Source organism: Symphalangus syndactylus, chromosome 6, assembly GCF_028878055.3.
Source record: "Symphalangus syndactylus isolate Jambi chromosome 6, NHGRI_mSymSyn1-v2.1_pri, whole genome shotgun sequence".
Taxonomy (NCBI): domain Eukaryota; kingdom Metazoa; phylum Chordata; class Mammalia; order Primates; family Hylobatidae; genus Symphalangus; species Symphalangus syndactylus.
In genome coordinates this window covers 69,103,764-69,117,879 of record NC_072428.2, presented here as the reverse complement: position 1 = coordinate 69,117,879, position 14,116 = coordinate 69,103,764, and the positions used below count along the sequence as shown (strand labels likewise).

Below are 14,116 nucleotides of genomic sequence, written 5' to 3'. Positions count from 1 at the left end.
TTGGTAAAAGCTATTATTTTCTCCAATGTTCTTTATTCTTTGACTGTTATAAGTATGATTTGTACAGAGAAATGGCATTTCAAAACAGAGGGCTTTGATGGATTAATTGCTTTTGAATTGATCCGTCATCTACTTGTCAGGTACTTGAGAAAATAATGTACTTAAAGGTTCCTCTTTTGACTTTCTTTTGGTATTCTATACTGTAAGTTGGGGAAAAAAGTATTTTCTCTTCCTGCTAATTGGGCTACTTGAAAATTCCCACAAACTTTGCCAATACCAGTGTTCTGTATAACCCAGAATTCAGAATTAGCTGCAATTAAGGGAATTCACAGCTTTTCTGTAGTCAGAGAGCAAATTGAAATTAAAGAAAAAAGAAATAGTGGAAGGACAAATGAGGTTTTACCTTTACACTTGAAAACAGATTTAAGAACAAGCCTTATAGCTAGATTTATTAATACTTTGAGGTATGAGACGGAAGAGAAGCTTAGAAATAGGGCAGAATGGGCTATCTTTGTTCTTCTCCCAGCTATGCTGTTTTTATTTATTATTGTATTTTTAAGAGAGAAGGGACTTGTCTTTCCTGGGTCACATTAATTAGGACATACAGAGTGTTTTCATAATGCGTAAAGTCTAGTCCATTTAAGTCTTGTTTCAAAATGCTGTTTATATTATTTGAGCAGGAAGGCAGAGACCTTAAACTGCTCCACCCAATTCATTTTACACAAAAGATTAAAAAGAAAAAAACAGTGTCAAAAGGTCAAGCGCCCAGTGTTACACAACTAATGATAGGCAAAACAAGAGAGGAGGGGAAAAAGAATCCTGACTCCTGACTCCTGACTCCTAGTTCAGCGTGTTCTTCACTGTTAGAAGCTGCTGCTGAACATAGTTATACCATATGAAAATAACACTATCTATTTGAGATTGTAGAAATTTTATTACTGCAGAGCTCTGGCTGGGCTAGACTCACTTCTTATTCTTTATTGCATTGCAGTATTCTTAAGAGATAAATGGCTCTTTTAGAATAAGATTGGCCTTGGCTGTTGAAATGAGGCATTAATTACCTTGGTAGCTGACACATTCTTACAAGTCAGGGGCTTGATGAAGGTTATCTTCTTCCCTTGTTCCTGTGATTGCTCTGTAAATAGAACACATTCAGAGCTCTTGAATACACTTGCGGCCTGTGCCTCCCACAGTGATCGATGGTCAGATAATGAGAGTTTAATGACCAGTACTGAGAGAGATTATTTCCATGGCTGCTATGGGCCAAGAAAGCTGGGTGGTCAGAAAGGGACCCTTTCCAGACTCTCCTGGGATGTGTTATTTCTTTGGCATTGGTTTCCTTTCATGAGGCGCCAAGGTGTATTTGTAAGTTGTGCAGTGTTGCACAACTAATGAGGGGCAAAACAAGAAAGGAGGAAAAAAAAAAGTATCCTCACTCCTAGTTCAGTGTGTTCTTCACTGTTGGAAGATACTGCTGAACATAGTTATATGTTCAGTGTACAATGTACAATGTTCTTTGACATTCCATTATTTGAAGGATGGGTCCTATGGATAGTATCATCTGCATGGTTTTGAAAACAAAAGATATAAGCTAATTTTGCTCTGTCTAGTGACTACGAGACAGGGAGAGAAAATCTGAATATTTGTTAAAGTAGACACAGCCCCATAAATTGTGCCTTAGGAGACAGTAAGGCACTTGTCCCTGCTATCTATTAGCTGTGTGTCCTTGGACAGCTCATTGCTTCTTTCTGAGCCACCGTTACACGTTATCAAGTGAGCAGGTTGTGTACTAGACGAATTCACGGGACCTTCTTCCAAGTGCTTTTCTGATCTTCATAATTTAGATAATCTCTCAGTAGCAAAACAGTGTACAATATGGTCAATCTGAGATTTTTAGGGGGAGAATTTTAGGGAACATCACAAATGGCAGTAGTTAAAAGGAAATAGGGCTCACAGACTGACTTCTGTCTATAACTTCACATGGTAGAAGGGATGAGAGTTCTCTCTGGAGCCTTTTGTATTAGGTCACTAATTCCAAAGGCCCCACCTCCTAAGACCATCACTTTCGGGATTGGGGTTTTAACATGATTTTGGAGGGACATAAACCTTCATCTCATTGCATTAGAGATATTTGAAAGCTCAGCTCACATGTGTTCCTCCACAGTATTCTCCCAACCTGATGGCTTTGAATGTTGTAGACATAAATCCTTTCATCATTATCAAGAATATTGCCAAAAGCTTCTCAGAAATTATGAGGGGTTTTTTTAGTTTCTAAAATATTCTCAAAGAAAGTCCCATGTACTAATGTTTGCCTTTTGATGAAAAAGGATGAAATCTTAATGATTGCCTTAATAAGCTCAACAATGCTTGTTAGTTGAGTCTTCTTATTGTGCTGATTCTTATAAACAACAACATTCAGTATAAACATTAATGTATGTGATTCACTAAGGTTTTTGCATGATTCTCTGTGAGGCTTCAGATGTCTCTTGGATTATGTATCTTTTTTTCATCGCCAGCATCCTGTGGCAGCTGCTACTCATTTGCTTCTATGGGTATGCTAGAAGCGAGAATCCGTATACTAACCAACAATTCTCAGACCCCAATCCTAAGCCCTCAGGAGGTTGTGTCTTGTAGCCAGTATGCTCAAGGTAAGTGTTGCATTTCAGACACCATTTATGAGCTATTTACCTGTGTGCAGCTGGCTGTTGTTGGCAAAGGCAAAAGGATAATGCAGTAGAGAAAGCACAGTGTCTATAGTCAGAAAATCTGGGTGCAAGTCTGGCCCTATCACTTATTAATGGATGGTTTCTCATGGAATTCACAGTACCATCCAGCAAAATGTCAATAGTTACTATATATTGAGTGAGCTCTGCCTGTTACATGTATTGCCTAACAATGCTCAAAACTCTGAGTAGTAGTAAGTATAATCCCCATTTATGGACGGGGAACAGGAACAAAGAAATTTTTCTAATTTGAAGGTCTCACAGCTTTTAGCATTGGAGTTTCACTTCTAATCATCGTCTCCAAAACCCAACTTTTATTAAAACCATACTAATACTGGTTTCTCTCTGGGAGAATTTTAAAATTCTGTACTTAGGGCTGGGTGCAGTGGCTCATGCCTATAACCCCAGCACTTTGGGAGGCTGAGATGGGTGAATCTCTTGAGTCCTAGAGTTTGAGACTAGCCTGAGCAACACAGCGAAACCCCATCTCTATTAAAAATACAAAAAATTAGCTGGGCGTGGTGGCGTGTGCATGTAGTCCCAGCTATTCAGGAGGCGGAGGTGTAAGAATCACCTGAGCCCAGGAGGTCAAGGCTGCAGTGAGCCGATATCATGCCACTGCACTCCAGCCTGGGCAACTGGAGTGAGGCCCTGTTATGAAAAAAAAAAAAAAAATTGTACTTAGGCTTTCAGATCAGGCTGTATGTGATGTATGTCGAAAACACAGCTATAATTGATTGAGGGAGAAATGTTACCATTTTAAAGGTTTATGCTGTCAAGCCCAGATTTGGCCACTAGGAATTTCCCAGCTCACCAGTGAAACTGCTGATGAGTGATTATTTGCCAGTGAGCCTTTCATTCTTTCTAAAATATGTAATACTAGTTGTGACTTGTAGGCTATAGGGGCTATAATATATCAAGACAATCTTTATCCTCATGAAGCTTACAGTTAAGTGAGAGATAGAGATTAAATAATTATAACAACAGTGTGAAGAACAGTGAAGAAAAAGTAGAGTTATGATATATATAATAGGGCCAGAACTGCATGAGGAAGGTAGGAAAGACATTTCGGCAAGAGGTTGTCAGGGAAAAGACTTGCTTGAGAAAGAGCCAAGGTGTAGGGTCTGGCTGCTTAGCAATGACCGTAATACCTAACTTTTGCTATTTTTACATGAAGTAACTAATTTAACCCTATGAGGAAAGTACTACTACCATCTAGATTTTACAGGTAAGTAAGCAGAGATACAGAGAAGTTAAACTCTTCACACAGCTTTGGCTTTAAACCTATATAGGCTTCAGAGTCTCCCCACTTAACCACTTTGCCATAGCTACATCCATATTAGGTGCTAAGTAGATATCTGTTAAGTAGAAGGAGGATGAAAGGATAGTTAGCTAGCTGGAAAATGGATGGATGAATGAAGTGATGCTTAAGCTAAGAACAACTTTCAGGGGTAACATGCAAAGAATAATAGAGCAAAGAAGAAAAAATAGAAAATGGGATAATCCTTTTTCTACTAAGGGGTAACATGTGTGTTATTCATCTTCAGGCTGTGAAGGTGGCTTCCCATACCTCACTGCAGGAAAGTATGCCCAAGATTTTGGGCTGGTGGAAGAAGCTTGCTTCCCCTACACAGGCACTGATTCTCCATGCAAAATGAAGGAAGACTGCTTTCGTTATTACTCCTCTGAGTACCACTATGTGGGAGGTTTCTATGGAGGCTGCAATGAAGCCCTGATGAAGCTTGAGTTGGTCCATCATGGGCCCATGGCAGTTGCTTTTGAGGTATATGATGACTTCCTCCACTACGAGAAGGGGATCTACCACCACACTGGTCTAAGAGACCCTTTCAACCCCTTTGAGCTGACTAATCATGCTGTTCTGCTTGTGGGCTATGGCACTGACTCAGCCTCTGGGATGGATTACTGGATTGCTAAAAACAGCTGGGGCACCAGCTGGGGTGAGGATGGCTACTTCCGGATCCGCAGAGGAACGGATGAGTGTGCAATTGAGAGCATAGCAGTGGCAGCCACACCAATTCCTAAATTGTAGGGTATGCCTCCCAGTATTTCATAATGATCTGCATCAGTTGTAAAAGGGAATTGATATATTCACAGACTGGAGACTTTCAGCAGCAGTTTCAGAAGCTTACAAATAGATTTCCATGAAGATTTTTGTCTTTAGAATTAAAACTGCCCTTAATTTTAATATACCTTTCAATCGGCCACTGGCCATTTTTTTCTAAGTGTTCAATTAAGTGGGAATTTTCTGGAAGATGGTCAGCTAGGAAGTAATAGCGTTTGCTTAATCATTTGTAATTCAAACATGCTATATTTTTTAAAATCAATGTGAAAACATAGACTTATTTTTAAATTGTACCAATCACAAGAAAATAATGGCAATAATTATCAAAACTTTTAAAATAAATACTCATATTTTTAAAATAAAATTTTAAAAATAACTGCATTATAGAGTTTATGTTTACTTCAGGGAATTTTTATCACTGACTCAGTAAGATTCACTTATGTTACCTATGTAAGCACTTATTTAAGAAGGAAAAGCATTTGAAGATATTTCAATTAAAAACAAAACTATGAACCTTTGTGACAGGGAGATATACTCAGATAATGCCTAGTGAATCCTAAAATTATCCTTGGATGTTTAATGATCCAGAGACCTCAGAGAAAAGAAATAAGAGTTTTGACAAAATCTGGATATTGGTGAATTTCTTTTCTATGGTGTGTATCTTGTATTTGGGAGTATTGGTTAGTCTTCAGTAGGTAAGCAATAATAGCTTAATGAGTGAAATACTAGCAGCTTAGATTTAAATAGATTTTTGGAATCTCCCAGAGATATTTCACAGTGGATATGAAACCTCTATGCTAAGTAACATATGCCTTATCTTACAAATTATGTGACAGGAGAATAAGGCAGTCAGAGCTCTGAAACATAAACACGGACCACAGCCTTTTCAAGCTGGAAAGGACCATAAAGATCATGTAATTTAACCTCTTTGCACAGATAGAGACTCAACTTAGAGGGCAAGTGATGTGTCTAACATCACACAGCTGGCAAGTGATGGAGACAGGCTTCAAACCTAGATCTTCGAAACCAAGTTCTCTTTGAGCACCGAATCTCAGCATTTCCCACCAGAGTATCTGCAATCACCAGGGATACTAGCTGCATGCTTGGAAATTTCACCTTAACATTCTGAGTTTCAGAGTTTTGTGCGAAACCCACGTATTTTCTGCATTAAAATTCACTATAATGATGTTTTTACCCTCCTTGAATTGCAGTAGGACTCCAGGAGTCTGCACCATTTAAAGTTTGGCTTCCTGGACCTTCTGGCATGCTGCCACATACCTTTGATCTTTTCACCACATGGTGGCCCAGAAACAGCACTGGAAGGCACAGCCAGGGTCGGAATCATTGGAAGGCCTCCAAGGAGATGAGATACATTTTCTTTTTATTGTTACTGATTGAATGTAATTTCCATCCTATTTTGTGTCCAGCCTCACTGCTATGTGAACATATAAACAGACTTTTGAAATCAAGCACAAATTTTTTTTTTCACTAAAATTCATGAAGATACTGTCAGTTTAACAGACACAATTCTATTTAACATGTAAGCATGAATTTATTCTCTAGTTTTCCAGGTGGACAGCAGTCAGCTGACACATGAGAACAACTCAACATGATGTAGAGTGCCTGTGATTTTGCACTATTTCATGAAGGCCCTGACTGGCTCTTAAGTAAATTCATTGCTGGTGTCATTCATTAAATACTTTAGGAAATATTAAATGGCTAAATACTGGTGTGAACCTAACTGACGTGGAAGTCAGATTATACAACCTGTTTGCTTGAGGATAAGCAATGATTTGAAGAGGCCCTAAGTTTTCAGAGATTATGAGAGGGATTGCCCAGAATAAGAACTTTAAGATAGACTACATTTCAACTTGGATTTATCTACTGTCGAAGTCTGCTTTTCCTGTTTCTGTATGACAGAAAGATCATTTATATCATCCATGTTGCAGATTTCATCAAATACAGTTGACTAAATGGAACATTAGGGTTCTTCAAACCATGCGATTAGACTGTTAAGCTGAACAAAAAGCAGTTGGTGTCAGTATCTAGAACTTTTTATATTGATGGTAATAGAACACATACTCAGAGTCTTTCAACAAATGGAGCTCTAGAAAAAAAAATGAGATGGGAACTCTGGCTAACCTCCCCAAATACATTCCCAGAAAATCTACAAGGATTATCTACATGGATGATGCCACAGGTCACAAAGAAGAAAAATAATATTTAGCTGGGCAGTCTAACACAAGTGTAATATTGACTCTGGAGCTGTAGTGCCTGGATAGGAGTTCTGGCTCTGTATCTTACTAGCCATGAAACCTTAGGCAGTTTCCTTATCCTACCTGTGCACTGTGCATCCTTTCTTTTTTCTTTCTTTCCTTCTTTCTTTCTTTCTTTCTTTCTTTCTTTCTTTCTTTCTTTCTTTCTTTCTTTCTTTCATCTCTCCTTCCTTCCTTCCTCCCTCCCTCCCTCCTTTTCTTTTCTTCTTTTCTTTCTTTTCTTTTTTCTTTTCCTTCCTTCTTCCTTCTCCTTCCTTCTTCCTTCTCCTTCCTTCCTTCCTTCCTTCCTTCCTTCCTTCCTTCCTTCCTTCCTTCCTTCCTTTCTTCCTTCCTTTTCTTTCTTTTCTGTAAAAATAGAGAGAATGGCATAGATATCTCTCACTGTCCGAATTTTTGACTTTTTTTTTTTTTTTTTTTTGAGTCATGCTCACTGCAGCCTCAACCTCTTGGGCCCAAGCCATCCTCCCACTTCAGCCTCCCGTGTACCTGGGACCACAGGCGCATGCCGCCATACTTGGCTAATGAATTTTTCCTCTCTGAACCGTTGCCATTGCAACAAAGGAACTAAATGTATTTGCATTTGCATTTTTAACAGCATTACTTGCTATCTAAGCTCAGGCCCTTCATCATTCCAAATGGAGGTGCTAAAGATAATTAAAGACAATGCAGTTTCCCTGATCATACAAACTTGCTCACAGAACTCAGGAACTGAATAGATTTGGATAGTAAGGAATATGTATACATACTTCATAGAGTTCTGTGAGGGTTAAATGCTTTATATATATATATGTGTGTGTGTGTGTGTGTATATATATGCAAAGTATGTAGAACAGTGCTTGGCATGTGGTAAGGAGTAAATATCTTTTTCTGAACTCAAATTGTAAAATAATATTTTGCTATAAGGAATCAGCTAAGATGTATTCTATAAATAAGCTCTACGACGAGAGGATAGAGAAGGGCCTATGAGGGGTTTTCTGTTTGTTTTTTTAAGGGTGAAAAGAACTTACAGAGGAACACTAGCACAAGGAAACCCACAGAGAAAAGCAAAAAGCTTTATGGTTAGCCATATGGTTTTAATCTTATTTTTTACTATAAAATTTTTACATCCCTCACTCCTACCATTCTTGTGTTGCTGCCTGTGGGAAGAGAACAAGTCTGAGAGGTGATGGAGTTTGAGAGACTACCACAGGGATGAGTAACAGGACCCAACCAGGGAAAAGACATTGCAACTTTGAAGTGAAAAAGACTGAAGGTAATGTAAAGTCATAATAATTTGATTTTCCTATTCAGGTTCTAAAAGCATGAAGATAAAGTAAGCATAACAGATTCACATCACATTAATGGTAGAAGGTTATCTAGTCCACCTCTGCTGCTAAAAATGGGCCTTGAGAGGTAAAGTAACATGCCTGAGCTTCCAGCTAATAAAGATAAATCTATGCTCCAATATGTCCAGAACTTTCTATTGTACCTGCTGCCTTCCAATTAAGAAAAATGGCAAAATAATATTTCCATTCTTAAATGTTGTGAGACCGGTAACCTCACCTTGTTCTTTAAAATCATTTCCAAGATTTGTGCCACCTCCCAGAAATCCTGTTCTCATTTCTTTGGGGCAGGTACTCTGAGTGCCAATCCATGTGTGGTGGTTTGGAAGGTTTAATATAACAGTTTTCTTCTAAATATAGTGATGTTAATATAGTTATATCTCTTAACTCTAATGAAGGTTTATTTTTGGTTTAAAGCTAAGTAGAATCTTCCTGACTGAGTTTGGGGAGCTTTAGATACATCAGAATCTTCTTTGATGGGCGGCACGTGGACTTAAAATTGTGTATTGGTAGTGGGTCAGTTAGTCACTGGGCCTAATGAAATATTAACTGTAAAGTACTGACCTCATTGAATTTTAGTTCCGATTAAAAGTGCAAATTTGTGTGAAATTGCCTGGGACATAAAATAATTGGAACTTCAGCAGACTTTCTGGTCATGCCATACTATGTCCTCCTAGTGATAGCAAACTGGAAATACAGGAGATAAACTAACTCAGGCAGAAAATGCAACACACGCCTTTTTTGTGTGCGTGTTTTCCTTTTTCCTTTGAAAAGTCCATTTTTCAATATCCCTTTTCTTTAAATCTCTTCTAAGAGTTAGTAGAAGAAATTTAACCTCTTCTTTTCCAATTTTGAGGATGTGATGCTGATGTAATACTTTGGTTTTGAACTTTATGTTCTTAAAGACAGTTTGTCTTCTTGAAATTCAAGTCTGTAGGTGGTTAAATGGGGAAAGAATGTGATAAACTTCAGACTCCCCAAGTTGAGAAAAAAATAGCAGACCTCTTTCTTCCTCTAATGCAAAAGGTCTTAAAGAGATTGAAATCCTAGCAATCAATTGAAAGAAATAAGTTAGAGAAATAGCTTTCCCCTGAGGAAATGAGGGAAATGCCATAAAACTAAGGGTTGTGCATTAAAGTAATCATTGAAATGATTTATTTTTTTCTGTAATGTATTTTCTGGACCTTCAAAAGTATTGAATAGTTTCACTGTAATTTAAGATAAATGACAGAAAATAAGTTCTTTTAGTATCAGATATTTATACCTTCATTCTCTCTTTTTGGGAGTTTCTGAAGAACTAAAAGTCTGCTTTTCTTTTATTATCAGATATTTATACCTTCATTCTCTCTTTTTGGGAGTTTCTGAAGAACTAAAAGTCTGCTTTTCTTTTAGATTGACTATTTCTATGCCACTATAAGAAATGGGCACTATTCCCAAGAGATAACAGATGCAATCCTAGTTCGGCAGGCTAAAATTCAGTTGGGTGAAAAGGATAAGCCTATGGAAAGAAAGTAAACAAAATAGCATTGTGCTGCCAGAGAACCCAGAAATAAATTCATAGATTTTCAGCCGACTGACAAAGGTGCCAAGAACATACACTAGGAAAAGAACACCCTCTTCAATAAATGGTGCTGGGGAAACTGGATATCCATGTGGAGGAGAATGAAACTATATCCTTATGACTCACCACATACCAAAATCAACTCAACATGAATTAAAGACTTAAATGTAAGACCTGAAACTATACAAATACTAGAAGAAAACATAGGAAATGCCCAAGAACTTTAGCTTAGGCAAAGATTTTATGGCTAATATTTCAAAAGCATAGGCACACAAAACAAAAAGTATACAAATGGAGCTATAGTAAACTAATAAGCTTCTGCACGGCAAAGGTAACAACTGACAAAGGGAAGAGACAACCTGTAGAATGGGAGACAATATTTGCAAATGATTCATTTGACAAGGGACTAATATCTGGAATATAAAAGGAGCTCAGACAACTCACCATCAAAAAACAAAAACAAACATACAGAAAACCCAAAAAATCTCCTTAAAATGTGAGCAAAGGATCTGAACAGACGTTTCTCAAAAGAAGACATACAAATGGCTAGTAGGTATATGAAGAAATGCTCAACATCACTAATGATTAGGGAAATGAAAATCACAATGAGACATCATTCCAGTTAGAACGGCTATTATAAAAAAGATGAAAAGTAAAAAGACACTTGTGAAAATGTGGAAAAGATGGAACTCTTATGCACTCTTGGTGGTAATGTAAATTAGCACAGCTATTATGGAAAACAATATGGAAGTTTCTCAAAAAACTAAGACTAGAACTACCACGTGATCCAGAAATTCTACCAATGGGTATTTATCCAAAGAAAAAGAAATCAGTATATCAAAAGGATATCTGCATTCCCATGTTTATTGCAGCACTGTTCACAATAGTCAAGATATGGAATTAAGTCAGCTGTCCATCAATGGATGAATAAAGAAAATATGGTATATATACACACTATGGAATGCTATTGGGCCATAAAATAGAATGAAATCCTGCAATTTGCAGCGACATTGATGGAACCTGTTGTCATTATATTGAGCAAAATAAGCCAAGCACAGAAAAACAAATATTGGGTGTTCTCACTCATATGTGGGAGGTAAAACAGTGGATCCCATGGAGGTAGAGAGTAGAATAATGGTTAACAGAGGCTGGAAGGGTATTGGGGGAGAGGATAAAGAGATGTTGGTGAATGGGTACAAGCATTCAGTTGAAAAGAATCGGTTCTAGTGTTTGATAGCACAGTAGGGTAACTAAATAGTTAATAATAATATATTGTATGTTTCAAAACAACTAGAAGAGAAGATATGAAATCTTCCCAACACAGAAATGATAAATGTTATAGGTTATGTATATGCTAAATACCCTGATTTGATTATGACACATTTTATGCATGTATCAAAATACCATTATGTACCCCCATAAATATGCACAAATGTGTAATAATTTTTAAAAATAGCATTGTGGCACAAAAATATCATGGTCTTTGGAACCAGAAAATCCTGACATTGAGTCTTTGCTCCACCAATGTTTGTTATTTGGACTTTGTTCAGTTATTGAACAGAGATTTCTAGTAGTCAGTGTCTTTGCCTGTTAAACAGCACTGCTAATATCTTTTTTCAAGGGCTGTGCCAAGGTTTAAAAGAAGCAACGAGTGTTTACATATAACTTGCCTTGTTTTAAAAAAAGATTTAAAGTGCTTTGCGAAGGTTAAGACACAATGCAAAATAAATTAAAAATAAGTGAGTGAACTGAATTAAAGGGAAGATAAAGGTAGGAAAGTAGGATATACCCATGAAATAAAAGCTATAGAATCTAGTACATTACCTGATACATGGGGATCATTCTTCAACACTGGTTCTCAACTAGAGGTAATTTTGCCCCTAATGTTGGTAGACATTTGGGGTTGTCATAATTGGGGCAAGGATGGGAGTGTGCTACTGCACCTAGTTGGTAGAGGCCAGATATACAGCTAAATATTCTATAGTGCACAGGACAAACCTCCACATGAAGAATTAACCAGCCCAAAATGTCAATAGTCCTGAGGTTGAAAAAGTCCTGTCTACAACATGCTAATTCCTTTATATACTTTCCAAGCACCAAATGAATGTTATATACTTTGGAAGAGGGAAAGAATTCTGAGGGTTGAAGTAATCCCAGAAGCTTCCAAAGAGAATTTGGGACTTGAGCTGAGCTTTGAAAAGGCAAGGGGCATAGTAAAAGGCATGGGAGGCCAAGAGACTGTGGGAAGATAGAAGCAATGAGAGATTAAAGACACTTCCCTTCAATTTCAAGGTGACAGATTGACCCCATTCTGCAGTAATCCCCACCCGACAGAACCTATTGACATGACTATAAAAGGTATAAAATGTATTTAATACATAGCCATAAATTATAAGAATAGAATGTCTTAATGAACCAGAAATTGTGATAAACCCTTATAAGAAAAAGTGAGGGGAGCAAATGGTAAGTTATTGTGATACTTGAAGGCCCAAGCACGTGGGAAAATTCTGCCGTAGAAGATGAGACCATTCAACTCACCAAACATTTCATCAAAATAAGGATAAGAAGGAAAGAGGTAGATTGTAACATCTTTACTTAAAGCATTGATCCTTCATGCCTGCTGGGTCATGAGCCACTTTGAGACTGATGAAAACTATGGATTCTTTCTCCAGAAAAGTTCACTTACTTTTCCTATATTTGCATAAAATTCCATTAGGCTCATGAAAATGTGTAAGCCCCAGTACTGGCAGTAAACTTTTATGTGTATGGGTGCCTCTTCCCCTAGGCAGTAGCCATTCCAAAATGCCGATATTGTTACTATTTAAAATTTTCTTTCAGTTATAGCCTGGGAGGAACCATTGAAAAGGCTTGGCAGGTGAGATTCAGATGGCTAGACCAGTTAGATAACTCAGCTTTGAGCCATAATCTCACCCGGGGTCAGACCTGTTGGGAAACTGAGCTCTCCATTTGTTCCCTGACCCTTAGTGGCTCTCTCAGTCCCCAGCCCTTTGTCTGTTTCTCTGGGGTTGAGATGTAGTCTTACTCATGCTATCTCATTGTCTCTGGAGCCAAAAGACTCTGACCAGTAAAATCCCACCTGGGAACTAAATTCCTTATGCCAATGGAAAGACTTTTTCTAATGCTCACTACATGCTGTCAAGAATTGGGCACTTTGTGCAGCACCTGGATTCCCCATCATTGTGCTCTTGCTATACCCAGGAGCAAACATTATCTTCCCCCTGCCCCTCCCCTTGAACCCGACTGCTGCCTCTTTACCTTGACTGTCCCCTGCAGCAGCTTCACCAAGTGGATACTTTATTTTTGACCCAATTAGTTTTGCCTTTATTGGTAATAATAATGATAGCTGCCATTTATCAAGGCCTTACTTTGTGCTAGGTGGTATGGTAAGCTCTTTGCATACAACGTCTCATTGAATTCCTGGTATAGATTTCGTTTTACACATAAGGAGTAAGACAAGCGAAGGAACTCATCCATTTTCTTGGGATTTGAATCCAGGTCTCTTTGTTCTAGCACCATAGCTCTTAACCATACTCCCCTCAAGATGCTCTTCCTGTGCTTTTCCCAGGAGTTTGTTGATATTTCAGGTCCTGATCTCTTTTGTTCTTCCTTATCTTTTTGTAAGAAATTATCATAATTGCACAAGTCCTGAGAAATAATAAGACACCTTCAGCATCTTAAACTAGGATAAATAAAAGAAGGGTGGCCTCCTAGAATTTAAGTCAGGAGGGAGGTGGTGGGCAATGGATGACAAGCTCTACTTTGAAGAGGGTGAATTTCAGCTGACCACTGCTAAAGCAGTACAAGCTTTTCCTTTCAGCAAGTGTCTTCCCAGAAATGTGATAGCAATTTTTAGGAAGAATTTGGCAAACATAATGTTTAGCAGATTTGCAACAAATGCTATAAGCTCAAATGGAAGATTTTTTTTTTTTTGGCAGCACACTCAGCCCTCCAAGGGAAAGTGGATTATTTTGCTTGCAAGTGCAATAGCAAGGGAGGTATTAAGGACAGCAACATTCCTTCCTGTATAAAAAAATAAATAAATAAAAGGAGAAAGATTGTTGAGGCCCTCTCTGCTGTATTTAATGTACTTTAGGATGTTGGTAGAAAGATATCAACCTCGAATAAGTTCA

At 37.9% G+C, this 14,116-nt stretch overlaps 1 protein-coding gene across 1 annotated transcript in view; it reads left to right on the top strand.

The window, feature by feature from the left end:
- The window catches only part of CTSC (cathepsin C), a 45,744-nt gene extending 40,557 nt beyond the window's left edge, over positions 1–5,187 (top strand). The window contains exons 6-7 of the mRNA XM_055283189.2: positions 2,517–2,648; positions 4,271–5,187. Of these exons, the coding sequence (XP_055139164.1) occupies positions 2,517–2,648; positions 4,271–4,773 (635 nt within the window). The 3' untranslated portion in view covers positions 4,774–5,187. The remainder of the gene's footprint in view (positions 1–2,516; positions 2,649–4,270) is intronic.
- Positions 5,188–14,116: the final 8,929 nt, after the last annotated feature.